The following is a 19,708-nucleotide window of genomic DNA, read 5'->3' as shown; positions in this document are numbered from 1 at the left end:
GAAGCACCTTTAAGTTTGATCTGGCTTAAGCTCTTTATAGAAAACTGAAGTTCAGAAAAAAAGGTCCTTTCCATATACAGGTTGCTTTCTGCAAGAAACCTAATGCCAACATAGTTTTTCAACATCATTAACTTTTTCCATACTTAATATTCTGTGACTAGTTGCCTCCTAATATTATTTCCCCTTGTCTAAAGAAACAGAACACCTGACCTGTAACTGATCTCAAAGTCTCCTGAAATAATAAATGTATCTCCTAGCTTCCCTTGCAGCTAGATACCATCTAATATAAGTATGTGTGTATTGGAGGGAGTCGGAAAAGGTGTCATGGTATGCTTTGTTCCCTACCCCCTTCTTTCTATCTGGAAAAGAGATAGTATAGCTAGAATTGAGTTAGGTCTTAGAACGTGAAATGGAAGCTATACAATGGTTCCCACACAAGGAATCTGGGTTTCTGATATATGGAGCTACTAAAGCAACCCTGTTCTGTCTAACTAGATTCCCTATATGAGAGTAGAATATCTATCTTCTTTAGATCACTACTATTATGGGATATCCACTATTCATGGCAGAATTAGAACCTACTGATAGAGGTCAGATTATTCTCCTTTAAAAAAAAGTAAAGATTAAACTCTTTTTAAAAACAAGAATTGTAATAATTTGAACATGTTCTTTCTATAATAGGAGCCAGAACTTCATACACAGTGATTAGAAATAATTACCACCTAACTTCTCTAGCTATGAATTTGCTTCTGGTAACTGTTTTTACCTTGCCCCTACTTTAACACGATTAGACTAAATCAACATACTTTAAATAAAACGCAGGAGATCCAAGGACACATTCAAGGAGCTAAAGAGTATACAAAGATACAACTGTCTTAACTTCAGAACAAATAATCCTTGGATGCTGTCCAGGAAGTATCCCATAAAACTTAACTGCAAGTCACTATAAATATGGATATATGGAAAACTCAGTCATGAATACATATTGAAAACAAAACAATACATACATAGTACAGACACATTCTAGATTTCTAGGCTGAACTAAAAAAAAAATTTTATATATGATACTTTCATTTTAGGAAATACTGTTTTCAAAAAAATATCCAATTTGTTTCCTGTTTACAGAGAAGTTTACAATTTGTGTAAAGTCTATTACTTCAAAACCAAGAAAAAACATCACTCCATCCCTAGTTGAAAAAGTTGTATTTTCCTCACTTATAATTATCATGTTAATTTGCAAACAAACATGACTGTATAAAATTTAGAACACTGTTCTAGGAAAGGTAGATTATAGGGTGGTTTAGTAGACAGCCAAGAAACATCTTCCTTTCCTCCAGAGATCTGTCACTTTGAATCATTATTTTCCATTAAGAAAAATTGTGGATTTCTAGGAATTCAATTTTCACAAACAGCTAGTTAAATCCAATTCCATAATTTTATTACACCCATTTATCTAAAAGGATTTGTCTGAGAAATTATCTCCACACTCATTTCTTTCCTCAGGGACAATCACCATAAATAAAGCACAAATTACTTACTTCAGTTTGTATAACTCTAATTAGGCAAAATAAATGCTGCTGTGTTTTAGCAATGACACCAAACTGACGACAGCGCTCCAAAAAAGTGTCTAAAGAAGAGTCGATTCTTCTTTGCAGTTTACTCCAAAACAGAGTCAATTCCCTGATATTAAAAAAGAAAGAAAAGATTAAGGTGAAACATTTAAAGCAAAATGGGTATCTACTATCAACCTTCCCTCCCTCCTTTTTTTATGGTTTATGAAAATAAGTTGAGATTAAACAAAAACTACAAGAAAAAGCTGCCTTTATTCCCTGTCAATACCCCCCAAACTGGTAAAATTAGAATCCTCCCTGAAAATTCCCCTATTTCCTTCGTGATTGGGGAAAAATAAAAACAACAAAAGACTACTTGATTTATGCTAACATTCTGAAAGACTTACTTAGCTCCCTTTTTGTGCCCAAAGACTTACTTGGACCCCAATTTGTGCCAATGATAATTATACTGACTGAATTAAATGCCATCCTGGTGGCCAGGAATCATAAGACAGCCAGCCCTATACTGCCAACAAAATGTATACAACTATCAATAGTAAAAATTCTAACGGTACAGTTCTTCACATCAATCTCATAGGCCCTTTCCAACTCCATGATGTCATGATGCTACTTAGGTCTGTATTTTGGATTTTTAAAATATTAACCAATAAAATTAATAAAATAACACACTTGAAACAAAACTCTTGGCTGAAAAAATGAGAATCCCACCAACATGTCTTACAGAAGCAAAGAAAAGCTTGAAAAGAATGTTTGGGCCTCCCCTGGTGGCACAGCGGTTGAGCACTGGGTTGCGAGGCTGCCCGCAGCCTCTGCAGCGCCAGTTTCATCCCCGGCCACCGGCGAGGGTCCCACAAAAAAGAAAAAAAAAAAAAAAAAAAAAAGAAAGAATTTTAAATTAAGAACATTTAATGGGTAAAGACTATGAAGGAGGGCCTCCCTGGTGGCGCAGTGGTTGAGCGCTGGGTTGCGAAGCTGCCCGCAGCCTCTGCGAACGCCGGTTCGATCCCCGGCTGCTCCCCGGCCACCGGAGGAGGGTCCCACATGGCGCGCAGACCTCTCCTGCCGCCCACTGCTCCCCTCAGCAGTGTACTTCGGTCCTTCTGCCTGCTCTGCTCCCCGCTCTGGTGAATTCTCTCACCCTCCCATGCTTCTGACTGTACCCAGTGCTTGTATAAACAAACAAACAAATAAATAAACATGCCTCTACTACTAAAAAAAAAAAAAAAAAAAAAGATTTAAAAGACTATGAAGGAAAAGTACTAGAAACTCAGGAATGCCCAAGATAGACGCTAAAGTGAGTATGAAATGAGAATATAAGGAAGGTTATTTAGCAAAATTGAAGAGAATATTATTACTTAAAAAGAAAAAAGGCTGTTTTCTGTAACACAACTTCAGTGGATACTATTTGTTAAATAACTTTCATGAAAACCTTCTTTCATGTCAATTATGAAATATTTATAGCCTATATTGCTATTAATACTTTTTTCAGAAGGTGGGGACAGACCTAAAGGTTAAAAAGTGAATAAACCTCCTTTCAACAGACTGAAAATAAAGCTGATATTTAGTGATGGCAAATTTGAATTATAGCAAAAAATTAACTTAAAATGCCATTAAATATTTGTCTTCAGTGATTTGTGTTGCTTTCCTACCCAGTAAAGTGAAAACTGAGTTAGGTCAGCATTGAAAATAGCTACCAGACAGACACATAATTGGTACAATGCTCCTTTTTAAACTCATAAGATTGCCTTATTCAGCTTACAAACATTTTAGTAGTAAAAAGTTGAGACTATTACAACATTACAACATTTGAAGAAAAAAAAGGAAACAGGAAATATGCTCATAGATATATGCTCATAGATAAAAAGGAATCTCTCAAAAGTATGTATATGAAATCGATTCTATTTGAAAAGAACAAAATTATCAGTCAGTAAAACCTGATTATGAAGATAAAGGGTAAGGGATGTCCACTACTATCTAAAATTGATCAACTAGTTAGGAGTTTTGAGTTAGGCAAATCTGATAAAATTGATAAAGGGCAGACTACAAATTAAGGTCTCTCAAATAAAAAAACAAACAAACAAACAAAAAAAAAAAACCAAAAAAAAAACCCCAGAATGTCCAGTGCTTGATTTATTTTAAATTAAACTTACCAACTTCTTGTTATCTTAACTTCAAATAACCATGATCAAAAACAGATGCATATTTCATCTGTGCATGTATTTGCACAGTATAGTTCCAATTCAATGATTTAAGACCTACCCAGACATATAAAGATATCAAAAACCAGGACAACCAGGCATTACTCATGAGAATGCCCAGATGTCACCTGAATCAGTCACTCAAATATGCACATTGGAAGAATGAAACCATCCTATAGCCTGCTAGATCATATATGTAGTAGAGCAAATAGTTGTATTACTATAATGATGTGATTTTTTTTAAGTGGACAACCACTGAAACTGATAACACTGTACGGATGCTTCTACTGTTGAGATGATTTACTGCTCCCTCAAATTAGTCCACTTCATACCTTGAGTCAACAATTACATACAAACTCATAAAAATTAGAACGGAAATTTGGTTCTATTATTAACAGAAGGAAACACATTTTGGCAGAGATCTAGCTGTCAAGCAAGAACTTTAAACTATGTGTTTCTGCATATCAGGAGGCCCATAAAGTTAGTTAATATGTCACACTGAGATTCAGAATTTAGGCATTTTAGAAATGTGGCAAAGAAAACATTATGAAATTAAGGAGTAATGATCCCCTAAAGAAGGCTAATGCAAATAATATAGTTAATTGCCATGACCTTGTTTTTCCCCTATAAAATTCAGTTAAATAAAACATGGAATCTGGTCTTCACCAAGTGCTAGGGGAAACAACTGTGGATTACACAGCATACACAACCCTAGCATGTCACTGTCTAGTTGGGGGAAAACAGACATGAAATTACATTTAAAGAGACACGACTGTGTAAAATACAAAATGCTCAGATGTTACAGAAAGCAAAGGTTAACCTATTTTAAATATATAAGTAATGTCTATGGTTCAAATGCATGATTTTATTTTTCAAAGTAATAGTGGTTAATTACACATCTGTATGTACACTGTCCCATTTGAAATTGTTGTCCTTCTCACTTGCATGACTAATCTATTCTACCATTGGCAGACAACTATAAGGGGCTCATCCCTCCAGCATCTCTTTGACTTTTGTAGATAGTCAAAAATCTTTGGGAGCCAATGTTATGAATAAATTAAGCAGTATACCTTTTGAGGTCAATGACATGGTGAATATTATAAAGTACTTTATTGTAGTTTATAAATCCACTGGGATTTGTCTGAACAAAAATTCCAAATGGATGGAAAAGTATTTTGTGTGATAGTTACATAGTTTACATTTCAAATACTGTAATCCATGCTGACAGATTCAAGAATATCACTTCCAGGGCCTCCCTGGGGGCACAGGGGTTAAAGACACAGAGCTATCAAGCTATTGCCAACCACTGCCGCAAGAGTTCAATCCCTGGCCGGCCAGGGAGCAACCCACATGGCGCAGCAGACCTCTCCTGCCTCACCTGCTGTTCCCCTCAGCAGTATATTTCAGTAGATCTGCCTGTTCTGCTCCCCACTCTCTCTGATGAACCTCTCACCCACCCCCCCAAACCTCTGGTCTACACCCAGTTCTTGTATATATAAATAAATAAATCTTTAAAAATAAAAAAGAATGTCACTTCAACTAAATGAATTCTATAGAGGTGCTTAAAATTAAGTGACAATTTTTATAATCATATTTCAACTTTGTGATGTTTTTATATATTTTGATGTCGCATTAAAAATACCATTTAATTTTGAGAGAGAAATTCTTTTCTAGACAAATACTCTACATATAGCCCACTATGTTCAACATAGGAAATCTCCAGCACAAGAATGTATTCTATTGAGCAGAATTCTGGGATTTATTTTCCTTACTAAAATTCACTATTTTATGTTAAAGTTATTCTATCTTCAATAGTCCATCAAAAGGAAAAAAAAAACACAACACCTAAGAAACAAAAACTTGGAAACAATAGAAAGGTTTAAAAAAAAAAAGCTTCTAAATTCTCAAATTTTATATTCTATTTCTTTGTGAATCACTTAGAAGAGGCTTACTTTTCACAAAATGTCAAGTTACTTAAGATTTTCTTTCCTTGGCTCATTATAACTATTCAGGAGGCCAACAAAAGGGAAATCCCTATTAATCCCTTCCTGTGTCAGAGGAGCAGTATTAACCCTAGAGGCACTAACACCCTTTAAAGGGCTAATGGTGGCTGAGAGAAGGGAAGTAAAAAGGTATGAGATAATGTAAATGGGAGCTGCATCAGGAATATGAAAAGAATTATGTGACTATAGTTTTTTTTTTAAGATTTATTTATGCATACAAGAACTGGGGTACAGGCCAGAGGTGTGGGGGGTGAGAGGAGTCACCAGAGACAGAGTGGGGAACAGAACAGGCAGAGTGACTGAAATACACTGCTGAGGAAAGCAGCGGGCAAGTCAGGAGAGGTCTGCTGCGCCATGTGGGTAGCTCCCTGGCCAAGGATTGAACTCGTGCTGCAGTGGCTGCGGATAGCTTCATAGGTTGTGTCTCAATGCCTTGTGCCACCAGGGAGGCCCTATGTGACTACAGTTTTAAAACATTTCATAATGTGTTGACACATACCATATAAGATATATTCTTTACATTGAAAACCTAGCTATAACTAGCAGATTTTTTTTCACTAAAGGCAAGGAAATGATTTGTGGGGTTTGTCTCCCAATTTTGTTTTACCAAGGCTAAAAAATTTCTTATACAGTAACAAAAAAATAAAACACCCCTCTCTACTTGATCTGGCGATCTAAAACCTTACTGTGACTTAACAATTCTTTTTATTTCTATCATTCCTTTTTGTTTCCTAACAAAATGCCCACAATAATTATTACAGAATATATTTAAGACCCTGGCCAACTACCCCCTTTGTCATAGGAGATGAAACTCCAGGATAGTGGATTTTGTGGTAGAAGACAGCAAATTGAATTCTCACCCAAGAAAACAATGGCACAGAAGATAAGCACTAGATTAGGAGTCAAAAACCATGGGTTTAAATCTCAGTTCTACCACTTTGGCCTTGACACCTTGGGCAATCACAAGACTTCTTGATTTCTCTCATCTTGCACTGACACATCCGCACAATGATTATTATGAAGACTGGGTGGTACATTTTATAGTACACAACTAATATTTTTAAATATATAAGTATTTTATACAATTGACTGTACATAGAATAAAAATCACTTTTATACAAAAAGTAAAATAAAAATATTTTCATATAATTACATACAAAACATTACTAATAACGAAACTATACAAATAAAAATGAATGCTCCAGAGGGAGATCAATGAGAACTGAAGTACATAAAAAGCTTTAAACAAAATGCTCTTTTTCAAATGCAAGGCATCCTTCCTTTATGAAATATTCAGGGGGGTCCCCTAATCGAGATTATGCATCCAATCCATTCTTTGATTTAAATTTCAAATACTACCTCCTTTCTAATACCTTTCTTAAACATTGGTGGAGTGAGTACATTTCCCTAATTTCCTATAGCGCTAATCTGATATTTATTGACAATCTTCCATTCTGTAGAGCTTTCCTATATATCAGGTTTGTTGCTCTGCCCTAAACAGATTCAATATAGTTAGAATGCAAGAATCATGGGTTACACTTACTTTTTACCAACTAAATAGTTTGTAGGCAAGTAAGATATAAAAGGATTTAAAACCAACATTACATAATTCTACTACAAAGTACATACCAAAATTACAAAGGAAATTATTCTTGAAATAGATTTCCTTCTTTAGTACACATTTGACCTGGAAACCTAAATAATCAATCCTTTTCATTAGTTGGATTTCGATACAAAATGGGGAAAGTTACTATCAGAAGCCATAATAAATATAAAGGAAAGCAACAGAGCACTAATTTGTTTCAAACTGCCATAACTTTATCTTCAAACAAGATTTATATGGGTGTTAAGAGACGACTCTCTATGATTTAATTAAGAGTTTGCTCATGGGACCTCCCTGGTGGCGCAAAGGGTTAAGACGCAACCTATGAAGCTATCCGCAGCACTGCAGCAGGAGTTCGATCCCAGGCCAGGGAGCAACCCACATGGCGCAGCAGACCTCTCCTGTCTCGCCCACTGCTCCCCTCGGCAGTATATTTCACTCAGTCTGTCTGTTCTGTTCCCCACTCTGTCTCTGGTGACTCCTCTCACCCCCACACCTCTGGCCTGAACTGCAGTTCTTGTATGCCTAAATAAATCTAAAAAAGAAAAAAGAGTTGCTCAAACTTTTTACCCTTTGTTTTTGGACTCTTTCTGAAAAGATTAAACAAAAAATATTTTTAATTAAAAGGTTTTATGGGAGAAGATTTTATTTACATGTAAACATTTGTTTATAGACTTTAAAATAAACTTATGTTTTACATAAATCCTAAGTGCTATGCTATGTTCTAACAAATAAAGGGGAACAAAAACTAAATATACTTACCAAGAACAATATACACTTGCAGTTTGGAGCTGCTGGGTAAGGTAAGTCGTACAAAGAACAAATGCTGTGTTATCCTGACCCTCGGATTCCAGATTACATATGATGTCTAGAACTTCCTTGCAGTCGACCTTTGCAATCTATCAAAAATGAGATGACTAAGTCAAAAAGAAAATGGTGACTTTTTTGTAAATTGCATTATATAGTGTGAAGCTTCCTTATAACATGTTCTGTCTTTGATAATTAATGAGACAAGAATTAGAGGAGTATTATTTTTTTCTATGTTAACCAACAGTTAAGTCTTCTGGAATAAACAATATGAAGAACAATTTATTTTATGACTTTATCGGCAATATAAACAACAATTTTACTGGGCATCAAATACATAAAACAATAATTTCAGGACAAATGGGGTGTGTATAAAGGCAAATGAGGTATACAGAGCTCAGCTCAGCTCCCCTACCCCCAGAGTGCTATGCAGCTCCAATAGGTGGTTCTAAGTCTCTCAAAAGCCACACTCTCAGATAGGCACAGGCTTCTTTCAAAGCTTAGCTCACTTTCTCATAGATTCCTCTAACGTCTTAGACCATACTAGAATCCCCATCAAAAACTACTCTCAAATTCTTCCTCAAAAGCATTTTCAGAGCTGCAATTCAGTCATTATTGGGCAACTTATTAGCATCTGTCACTCTGCTAGAATATAAAATCCGTGAAGTCAGGGCTACATATATCATGTTAAAAACTCAGCACTTATCACAGTGTAACACAGGACATGTAAATACTTTCTGAAGGAAGTAAATGAATCAAGTTATATCAGAGAAAAGATTATGTTTACAAGGCAAACCTTATACAATTTGTTTTCTAATCTTTTCAAAGACAGCATGATAACATTATAAACAGCATAGGGTAAATGTAGTAGTTTAAAAACAATTATTCAAGAGCCAGATTGTTTATATTTTCCTTCCAAATCTATAGCTACCAGCTGTAGATCCTGAATGAGTTACACATCTTTCTTAGAAACTTAGTCTCAGTTTCCTCATCTGTAAAATGGGGATAATAGAACTTCCCTCAGAGTTATTTTAGAATCAATGTTTTAAAGGGGATTGGCAAATGGAGCAATATAAAAGTGCTATTAAAAATTGTTTTATTAAATATATATATTTTTTAAGAGGAAAATAACAAGAAAATGAACCTTAATACTAGAAAGCAATTCAAAAAATCAATCTCAGATGCAAATCTCAATTATGGGATTACTTAATAAAATTTCTTATTGAACAAATACTAGGAGACAAATTAAGTTGTTAAAGTCTAAAATAAACTGCTTTCAGAATAAGGGGAAAACCTCCATTATACATTATGAAGATAAGATTTTACTGAAAACAAATAGATCCTCAACTATAGTTGAATGAATCAGAATAGGTATGCAGAGAGGAAAGGTCTACCACATGGATACTTAAAGATTGCAATGACTAAAGGAACAAAATGGGAGTTCCTTAGCAAGAGAAAACAGCACCACTTCCTACCACCAATGCCATGTTAAACCTCCTGTCAAAAACCAAGAATTCTAAAATTCAATTTGGGCAGCAATGTAACATCTTCAAGCTGAGAAGTAACATAAGGAACTCTCTAAGTCAGACATATAAATCATGGTGGAAATAACATACAACTTGTATTTCTTTAACTTTTTTTTACTATTTTCACATAATTTTTTATTACATATCTCATTTTGTCAACATGATAAATGTTTAAGATTGTCAAGGCAGGCAATATTTCTACTTCACAAGTAAAAGTGAACTAGAAAGAACTTTCTTGTCAAGATAACTGTGGCAAATAATCAAAAATAATAAACAAAATGAAAAACTAATCTCATGTAATTTTCTCTCTACAGGGAGGTACTACATAAAAAAAAATCACTTCAGAAACATATATATAGGCTTTCATTTTTTGGAGCCAAAGAAAAGAGGAAACAAATGAAGTGAATTAAGACTACATAGTTCAAGTAAAAACCCACTAACCTGAAATTATGGGGAAGGAAGAAATGATGGAAAAAACCTGGATTGGTACCTTACAAGGCACATAATTGCACGATTTCCATTTATTAAATAGTCTATAGATGAAAACCGCCTACAAGTTAATATGTAATAGTCCTGTAAGATCCCTCCTTCTCTCACCTGCCTAATCTAGTCTTCTCATCCTTTGCTATCCAATTGAAATCCTTTTATTATGAAGTCTATCTTCATATATTACTCTAGCATCCTGTGATTTACTGCCCTACTCTGAACTCACAGAATCTTATCAATACTTTTAATTGGGCTATTATTTATTCTAATTTTGGTCAACTTTTGAACTAGTACTGAATACTGGCCCCTTCCTTTTATTATTTTACTTTTCAATGTGCTTTTACTTTGCCTTCTTGAACTACACTACGAGGAAAAGAGCACAGTGCTATAAATGATATCCAAAATCCTCCTGCACAATATCATGTAAGGTGGCAAACAAGGCATATTAAAATGTTTATTTTTGTCAAAGCAGTACTATTTAGTAAGTACCTGCACCATGGAAGTACTGGGGATAAAGTCAATGTAACTTTAGCCCTCATGGGACTTAGAGTCTAGTCATGGATAATAAATGAGGGAGCAGGGGATTACAAAAAAATACAAAGCCATCTAAAAATTAGGTACTGTATCTTAAATGCATTTATGCCCCTTAATGTCTGCTTCAACATTTTTTCCATGACAAATAAGCAAGATGTTAACATTGCTGTTAGTTGCAGAGAATCCAGTATTATGCCCCAGATCTGTATTTTCTTGTATACAGTGGAAAAGGAAGCTTGATAAAGAAATAAAAGTAAATAAATAGACCCAGCCAACCCACTCAAAAATATGTCCCATTAGGGCAAAAGTTTGTTCCATTCACTACTGTAACTTCAGTGTCTACAAGTGTCAGGCACATGAGGGAACATTATAAATATTTGTTGGAATAACATAACTATAAGATAAATAATTTAGTGAACATGAAATGGTCAGGATAAGTAAGTGGGGCAGATTGAAGACAGGAACAATAACATGAACTGGAGTAAGCACAGAAAGTTTTAAGGAAAATGGTTCTGGGAGGATGGAAATCGGGGTCAAGATGTGTAAGGGTGGGGTGGGGCTAACCCCCCAAAAGATGCCAAAATGAGTAAACTAACAAATGTCAGAAGAATCATGATCTATGAAGAAGGGAAAGATTATTGATATGACTGTAAAGAATACTATTTACCAAGTAGCTGCACTCAGTGAATGAAAGGCTGGGCAAATAATAGACTTTGAAGAAACCCTGGCTTCAGTTCCTTCATTTGTAGAATTTTTTTTATTACTTGGTTAAACAAAGTGTTTTATTAGTTCAAGTAAGTGCATGTCAGGCAAATGAGTTCTTGAATGACAAGGCTGTACAAAAACTGTAACCATAAACTAGTCTTACTTTTACAATAGAAACCCTGGAAGTAAAACAGTCAAGTTAGTGGATAATAAAAATGTATGTAAGAAAACATACATTTAGGGCTCTCAGTCAGAAATTTCATTATCAGGCCAACTTTAAGTGCTCATGTAGCATCATAGAGAGGTTCTTGGTAAATCTGATTTTAAATGAAATCACATATAACAAAAATAGCATATTATAGGCTAACTGGCTTATTATAGGCCAGTGGCATCTTTCTGCTCACAAAAACACCATCAAATTTATATATAAAGACCCAAAACACTTCTAACTTATTCCAGTTCAGGGTCAAGGTGACTGAAGCTTGTTCTAGCAACTCAGAGCACAAAGTGGGAACCAACCCTGGACAGACCATTACACTGCAGAGCTAGTGCTCGCATGCACTCTCGCTGTCTCCGCTCCCCCCACCCCCAAACACACACACACTGGGACAACTGAAACAGGACAGTGAACTTAACTAACATGCACTTCTTTGGGATATGGGAAGAAGCAGGGCTACCCAGAGAAAATCCATGCAAACACAGGGAAAATGTGCAGACTCTACAGAGTAGACAGTGACCGCAGAAGGGAACTGATTTTTTTTTTTCTTATCAACATTAGAATGTTATTTGAGGACCATAATACTATATTGACATATTTTAACAGTAAAGTTGACAACACATTATGACTGAATAAGGAAGGAAACTGTACACCTTGATTTTCCCCAATGGTGTGCTTTTTTTAAGATAAGGAATATGTTGATTTTTTCCCCTAAGGGTAATCACTAAACATTTACTGACTTGAAATGAATGAACTGTAAGCAGAACCTACCAAGAAATGAGAAGCATTTGAAAGACCATTCAGGATCATTCCTTCCACACAATGTTCACATGGTAAGCATCTTTCAAATACTAAAGTTTCTTCACATCTTCCCTTATCAAAATGTACTTTTTAACAAAAGTCTGATATGCTAAATAATATTGAAATATAAATCATACACAAACACTATCAATGGCATTTGGATTTACCAGTATTAAAACTTAGGATAAAGGTATGAAATAGCTAGTGCTGGAACTCAGTTGACAAAGATATACCACCTCACCTTATAAATTATTTATGTATTTATGTAATGGTTATGTATCTTTCTACCAGCCCTGATGTTAAATAAGGAATACAAATAAAGGAGTTGAACTTGACAAGAGTCATACCTGAAAATTCTCCTGAGGGAAAGCACTGAGAAATCCTTGGTAAAACATATAAAATATTTTTTATAAATGAATGTTAAACACTCAAGAACTAATAGAAATCACAATGAGTGGAAAATGTTTGGGACTAGACAACTGCCCTAACTTGCTGGATCACTGATAATTTCATCAACTAAGAGGGTTGGGTTTTATAATTGTGGATAGGAAATGATAAAGCTTGGATATGATCAGGGACAAGAAGTTAGCACACACTGCACATACAATTGGAATCCTTTAAGGACTAGAAAGTCAGAAAAGGTAAATTTTAAAAAGGGGTGGAGGGAGTTAAAGCCAGAGGTACAACAGGAAAATTTTGTCAATTTCAAGCTGTGTTTTGGTGGTATAAAGGTATTTTTGAGATTTTATAATCTGTGCTCATTCAAACTGGAGTTTAACATAACACCATTCTGATTCCTAAAAACTCCAAACTGAGAAAAATGAAATAAAAAGAAGATTTTGACTAACAAAATTTCTAAATCACCTGGCAGAAGTAAAATGTAAAACTGATTTATAGAGACATATGCTAATGTCTACTAGAATTCAGACATAAAGCACTCTTTACTCTCCCCCACTTACTCTACCAAACCTACACTCAGAATTAAGAAGTATAAAAAACAAAAATAATCAAGTCACTCAAGAAAATGTAATAATAAATACAATAAGCAGCAGGATTAGACTATCAAGAACTTCAGACAACAGTACATATTAGACTTTAATGCACAGAAAGTACAACACAGAGTAAAATCTAATCATGAACTTTGCTAGGTTAAAAAAAGATTTTTTAATAGACAGCAATGGTAATAACAACAACAACAAAAAAATAGTAAAAGCAAGCAAGTAAGCAATCAGGTCATGGAAAGACATATAGGAACCTTAAACACATAATACAAAGTGAAAGAAGCCAGTCTTAAAATGCTACATACTGCAAGATTCCAACTACAGTAAACCCTCAATGTTGTCAACTGATTGTTGGAAACAGACTTTAATTTAAATGACATGTAACAAAACTAGGTCCTCAGTGAACCAGGTCCTCTAATGAACATCATTTAACACTGGTCAGGACTATTATTTTCCTCATCAACATTATAACTAAATGATGTTGAATGAAACATCATGCCCGCACCTATTGTATATTCTAGAGCCTAGTCCTTTATCAGGTGTATGGTCTGCAATATTTTCTTCTGTGTGGATCAAATTTCAATTTCTGGATGTTGGCCTTTGAATGACAAAGTTGGACAAAGTTCTATTTATTTTTTCTTTTGTCACTTGTTAATGCTTGCATTAACTGAATGTATCTGAAAAAAGCCTAAAATATCCTACTAAATTCTTAAGCACAACATGTGTGGCTAACTTTTCAAAACAACCTCAGTGGTATAATCATAACATTAACCAAAATGTCCACACATAACCCATAGTAAGCCCAGAGTGAGAACTAGATACATACTAAGTCTTGGGACGCTATTTCTTCAAAGCTATTTAATAGAACTGTATTAAGGAGGAAGAATAGTTAAGATGCAAACCCTCAATTTCTTCAGTCTTTATATCTTGAGCATTTTTTGAGTGTACATCACATTCCCCATATAGTGATAAGAATAAAGTAAAATTAAGACTTCAATTTTAAATTAATTTATATACTTTGTAATTATTCCTTGTTCAGGATCCTTAATTCTTGAGTCTTATTAAAGCAACACCTGGAATTTCTATGCTCTTGTTTACTTTTTCTTCTCTTCCAAACTGAAGTCCCACTGGGTCCTGTTTAAATGTACTTGCTCTGTTTATCATTTACACCTAGTGATTGTCAATTCCCAACAGTATTAGACTGTGAGTAAATTAGGTACTGTTTATCTTTTCCTTCCCTTATCAAAAGAAGAAACAAGACTTTTACCATGTCTATTAACAACATTGGACAATGAAGATGTAGTTCATTTAGGGATCAAAATTTAAAGAGCCCCTACCTTAACTGTGAACATTTCTTGATCCTTCAAAATAATATAAGTAATTTATGTTTGAACATTATTACTTTTCATATTATATGTGGAAAACCTGATCTTTGCAAAGATTTCCTTTTAACAATGAAAATAGGAAACATCTACTTGGGATACTACTTGGCCATGGCAATGTCTGTAACTGTCATTAAAATACTTCCATATGTAAAATTAATGACATTATCATCTCAATTCCAACTCAATTCTATCTAACTCAATTCTCTCTCATATTTAACACAGAATTCCAGCATTCTGAGTCCAGGTTCTGAGTTCCAGGTTCTGAATTTTGGCTTCAAGTTGACCCTGTCAATTAATCTTAATTGTATGTGTCTGGCTAAATCTTCCCCAGTAGAGGTTTCCCATTACACAAACCCTTTATTTACTAGGATACCCACAGGTGCCAACATACAAGTACTTTAATTCCCAGCTGTTGCTCAAGCTAATTTGACTCTGCTCCTGAATCAGATGAAGCAAATGGCAAATAGTATGTGCATAATTCTGTTACTTTAGAACATATGCTGATTTTAAACTCCAATTAATGAACGCTAGTGATTCATTAGAACTTTCCCAAAGCAAATTTTAAAGATTCTGTTTAAAATTATGTTGTCACTTTCAAAAGAAAACATTACTGGATCAGAAACTAATGATGTACCAGTGTTCCTTTTAAAATAATTTTATGACGGGCCTCCCCTGGTGGCTCAGGCGGTTGAGCGCAGCGCTATGAAGCTGTTCACAGCCTCTGCAGCATGGGTTCGACCCTGGCCGGCCAGCAAGATACCCACATGGCACAACAGACCTCTCCTGTCTCGCCTGCTGCTCCCCTCAGCAGTGTATTTCAGTCAGTCTGCCTGTTCTGGTCTCCGCTCTGTCTCCCTGGGGAATCCTCTCACCCTCCCGCACATCTGGCCTATACCCCGGTTCTTGTATGCATGATAAATAAATCATTAAAAAATAATAATTTTATGATGTGTGCTAATTTTTGCATTGACATATTTAACTAATAAATAAAAATGTTTTAAATGACACATAATTGTATAATTATAAATGAGATGATATCCCATCAAGATACTTTCAGTTAAAACACAGCTCATCCATATTTACCAAGTGACAATATAGAGAGGCTGGCCAGTAATCTGCATTCTTGCCTCGACTCCATAATTAGCTTAATGCAGGTGGCCTTGGAAAACAATGCCATCTTGGTCTTGGTTTCATCACTCATAAAAACATGGAGGATTAGATTAAATTATATTTAATGGTTGTAATACACTAAAAAACTGATGCTTGTAAAACAAGGGTCAACAAACATTTTTTGTAAAGGGTCAGATGGTCTCAACTCTGCCATTGTGGAGCAAAAGCAATAAATAAATGGCTATGACTGTGTTCCGGTAAAAGTTTATTTGCAAAAATAGGTGGTTTGGTAGATCGGACACACAGGCCACAGTTTTAACCCCTATTATGGAGAATCAAACCACAATCTGACAAATGTTTTTAAAATCACTCATTCACTTTATTATTTCCATGGTATCAAGTCTGAACACTTAATCACTGTTTGAAATGTATTCATGGATTCTAAAGTCCTATACTTCTCTGCCTACAGAACTAAATATAAAAGTAACTTAAGCTATATTAAGTGCCATTCTCTTTATTTAATCACTTGATGCCAGTATTAATAATTTCTGCATTTCACAAATAGAGAAATCAGGACTTTTGGAAAAATTAAAACACTTCACATTTAAAGATTTCAAAGCAAATTGTCACCCAGACACATAAATTATCTCCTTTCAAATCAACCTATAAGACATCACATTCAATTTGCTAAACAGTTAAATATACAATTAAGATAGCACTTTCAAGAGACTAAAAAGTCTTAATTTTAATTCTGCCATGCAACATTTATCAATATCTATTATATTCATAGTAAGTGTGAATGATAGTAGCAGTTACTAGCTTTACTTACCTCCTTAATAGCATCTTCATTAGGGAGAATGGAACATAAGCATGTAATATAGGCTTGCTGAAAAGATGACACATTTGAAATTTCTTTAGATTCTGCACATAGTTTTGATAAGGCAGTAGCCTGGGGAATGCAGTTAGATTTCAACAAATGTTTTATCCGCATTTGCAGAAAGGAAGGTCCTTCTTGTGCAATCAATTTATTGACTAGAAAACAAAAGGAAAAATAAATTTGACAACATATCATATAAAATGTCAAGATTATTAAAATGAAAATTTGATACTTTCTGTTGTTTTGGTGAATAACAAGACCTGAATATAACTAGGAAGCTTAAGCTGGTCTCAATATTCATCTACTAGAGCAGAGAGTAAAATAAATTTTGTTAATTATTCTTATACTTTTGCTTAATTTTGAACACAAAGCCTTTTAATAAAGTTACTAACATTTCATCAAAATTAATTATTTGAGGGGACTCTCTTGTGGCCTAGGGGTTAAGCCTCAGTGCTATCACCACTAAGGCCTGAGATCGATCCCCGGCTAGGGAACTAACCCACATATGGTGCAGCAGACCTCTCCTGTCTTGCCTGCAGCTCCCCTTAGCAGTGTACTTTAGTGGATCTGCCTGTTCTGCTCCCCCCTCTGCCCCTGGTGAATCTTCTCACCCCCAGCACCTCTGGCCTACACCCTAGTTCTTCTATGCAAAAATAAATATTTCAAAATTAATTGACCTTCTCCCTCATTTCCTAATAAGGATATGAAGGAATAGAGAAATGAACTATAAGTGTAAGTGCAAGAAAAAAGATGTAATATTAACAACTACCATTTGAATGGTACCACTTGATACTTCTGAGGTAGCAAGCTTTAAACTGTTTTTATATACCTCTCATTTATTCTTCACACCACCACCAAGGCAAGTATTATATTCCCAGTTTAAGGTTAAGAAAATCGATATTCAGAGAAATTCAGTAACTTGCCAAGGATTCCAAAGCCAGTGGTGCTCTTTCCTCTAAACCAGGCATTTCTCAAAGTGTGTTCCACCGACCAAAAGACCTGAGAGATAGTCCTAGAAAAAAAAAGGATTCCTTGGTCAAATCTCTGAACAGTCCTGCAATAAAGAAAACTGTTCATTTTTTTTTTTAACCCAATGTTTCCCAAGCTGATTTGACCAGAGAACCCTTTTGCACATATTATTAGTACAATGAAAACCATTACGTTGTTGGTTCAGTACACACTTTGGAAAATGCTGAATATCAAGCACCTGAGCACTGATTTGATACTGCCCTGGATAAGTCCATGAGTTAAAAGTATATAGAGGGCCTCCCTGGTGGCACAGCGGGTTGAGCACAGTGCTGTGAAGCTGTCCGCAGCCTCTGCAGTGCGGGTTCGATTCCCGGCCTCTCCTGTCTCGCACCCACTGCTCCCCTCAGCAGTGCTTTCAGTCTGTCTGCCTGTTCTGCTCCCAGGCAGAACAGTGAATTCTGTCACCCTCCCGCACCTCTGGCCTGTACCCCAGCTCTTGCATAAATAAATCTTAAGAAAAAAAAAAAAAGTAGATAGTAACAACCGTGTGGCATCATTACAATTATTATTTAAAGACTAGAGGTGGGGGCCTCCCCGGTGGCGCAGCGGTTGAGCGCTGGGTTGCGAAGCTGCCCGCGGCCTCTGCGGCGCCAGTTCGAACCCCGGCTGCTCCCCGGCCACCAGAGGAGGGTCCCACATGGCGCGCAGACCTCTCCTGCCGCCCGCTGCTCCCCTCAGCAGTGTACTTCGGTCCTTCTGCCTGCTCTGCAACCTGCTCTGGCTCTGGTGAATTCTCTCACCCTCCCGCGCTTCTGACTGTACCCAGTGCATGTATAAACGAACAAGCAAACAAACAAATAAATAAATAAATAAAACATGCCTCTATTAAAAAAAAAAAAAATAAAGACTAGAGGTGGGAATACAGCATGCCAAGACAAATGGTAATGAACAAACTATTTCAGATGATTCATCTAAAATAATTTTTCTCAAAAATGTCTCCTAAATCACTGGGGAATCTTATTAAAACAGACTCTAATTCAGTAGGTCTGGGATGGGACCTGAGATTCTGCTTTTTTAACAAGACTAACAGGTGATACTCATGCTGCAAATGGAGTAGAAATCATTAATATTAAAGATGAATTGTGGGGGGTAAGGGATGGAGAGAATAAATCACTGACCCAATCTTACCTACACATATCTTTTTAAAAATAGGTTAATATCATATATGCACATGTCATAAAATTAAAAAGGCACAAAAAATGTATATAATTAAAAGTTGTCTCCCTTTTACCCTAACTCCAGTCTCCTTCTCCAAGAAAACAGTAACTTTTTAAATTTCCTACTTACCCTTCTGTGTATCTATGGGCAATCTTTTTTTTGTTTGCTTTATCAGACAGGTCATTCTACCATCACGTACAGTTTTAACGACCAAATATTTATTCCACTGCATAGATGCACTGTAACGCTGTAATTTACAACGCTGTACAAAGGACACTCAACACATGCATGACAATACCAACAGAAAAAATTCCCAGAAGTGGAACTGCTAATTAAAGGTTTTGTTTATCTGTAATAATGGTTCATCTGCCAAAACGATCTCTAGCAATTTATACTCCCACCATTAATAGGTAGAAGGTGCCCATTTCCTGTGGTACTTCTACAAGGTCAGGACTGTGGGGTGAAGGGTGGGGAGGTGTGACTGAGAAAGAAATTGAGATTGAGATTTAAATGCAGTCAAGATGAAAAAGTATGGATGGAAAAAAAGATCATTTTTACTTGACCCTTTCTATTTCAGTTTCACAGTTACTAAGATCCACCAAATGAACTAACATCTCCCACTCAAATAGTTCACCATTTCTTCTATTTTCAGTAATGCTATTCTCTCAATCATACCGAAATTAATTTCTTTTGGCCC

At 35.5% G+C, this 19,708-nt stretch overlaps 1 protein-coding gene across 1 annotated transcript in view; it reads right to left on the bottom strand.

Annotated features, from left to right (window-relative positions):
• RLF (RLF zinc finger) overlaps positions 1 to 19,708 on the bottom strand; it is a gene marked incomplete at both ends in the record, with an annotated part of 69,423 nt that overhangs the window by 6,065 nt on the left and 43,650 nt on the right. The window contains 3 exons of the mRNA XM_084242034.1: positions 1,539 to 1,680; positions 8,138 to 8,274; positions 16,777 to 16,979. Of these exons, the coding sequence (XP_084098160.1) occupies positions 1,539 to 1,680; positions 8,138 to 8,274; positions 16,777 to 16,979 (482 nt within the window). The remainder of the gene's footprint in view (positions 1 to 1,538; positions 1,681 to 8,137; positions 8,275 to 16,776; positions 16,980 to 19,708) is intronic.

The sequence above is a fragment of the Talpa europaea genome, assembly GCF_964194135.1.
Source record: "Talpa europaea genome assembly, chromosome: 9".
NCBI lineage: Eukaryota > Metazoa > Chordata > Mammalia > Eulipotyphla > Talpidae > Talpa > Talpa europaea.
The sequence above is the reverse complement of the archived record's forward strand: the minus strand, read 5'-3'. Positions and strand labels throughout refer to the sequence as shown.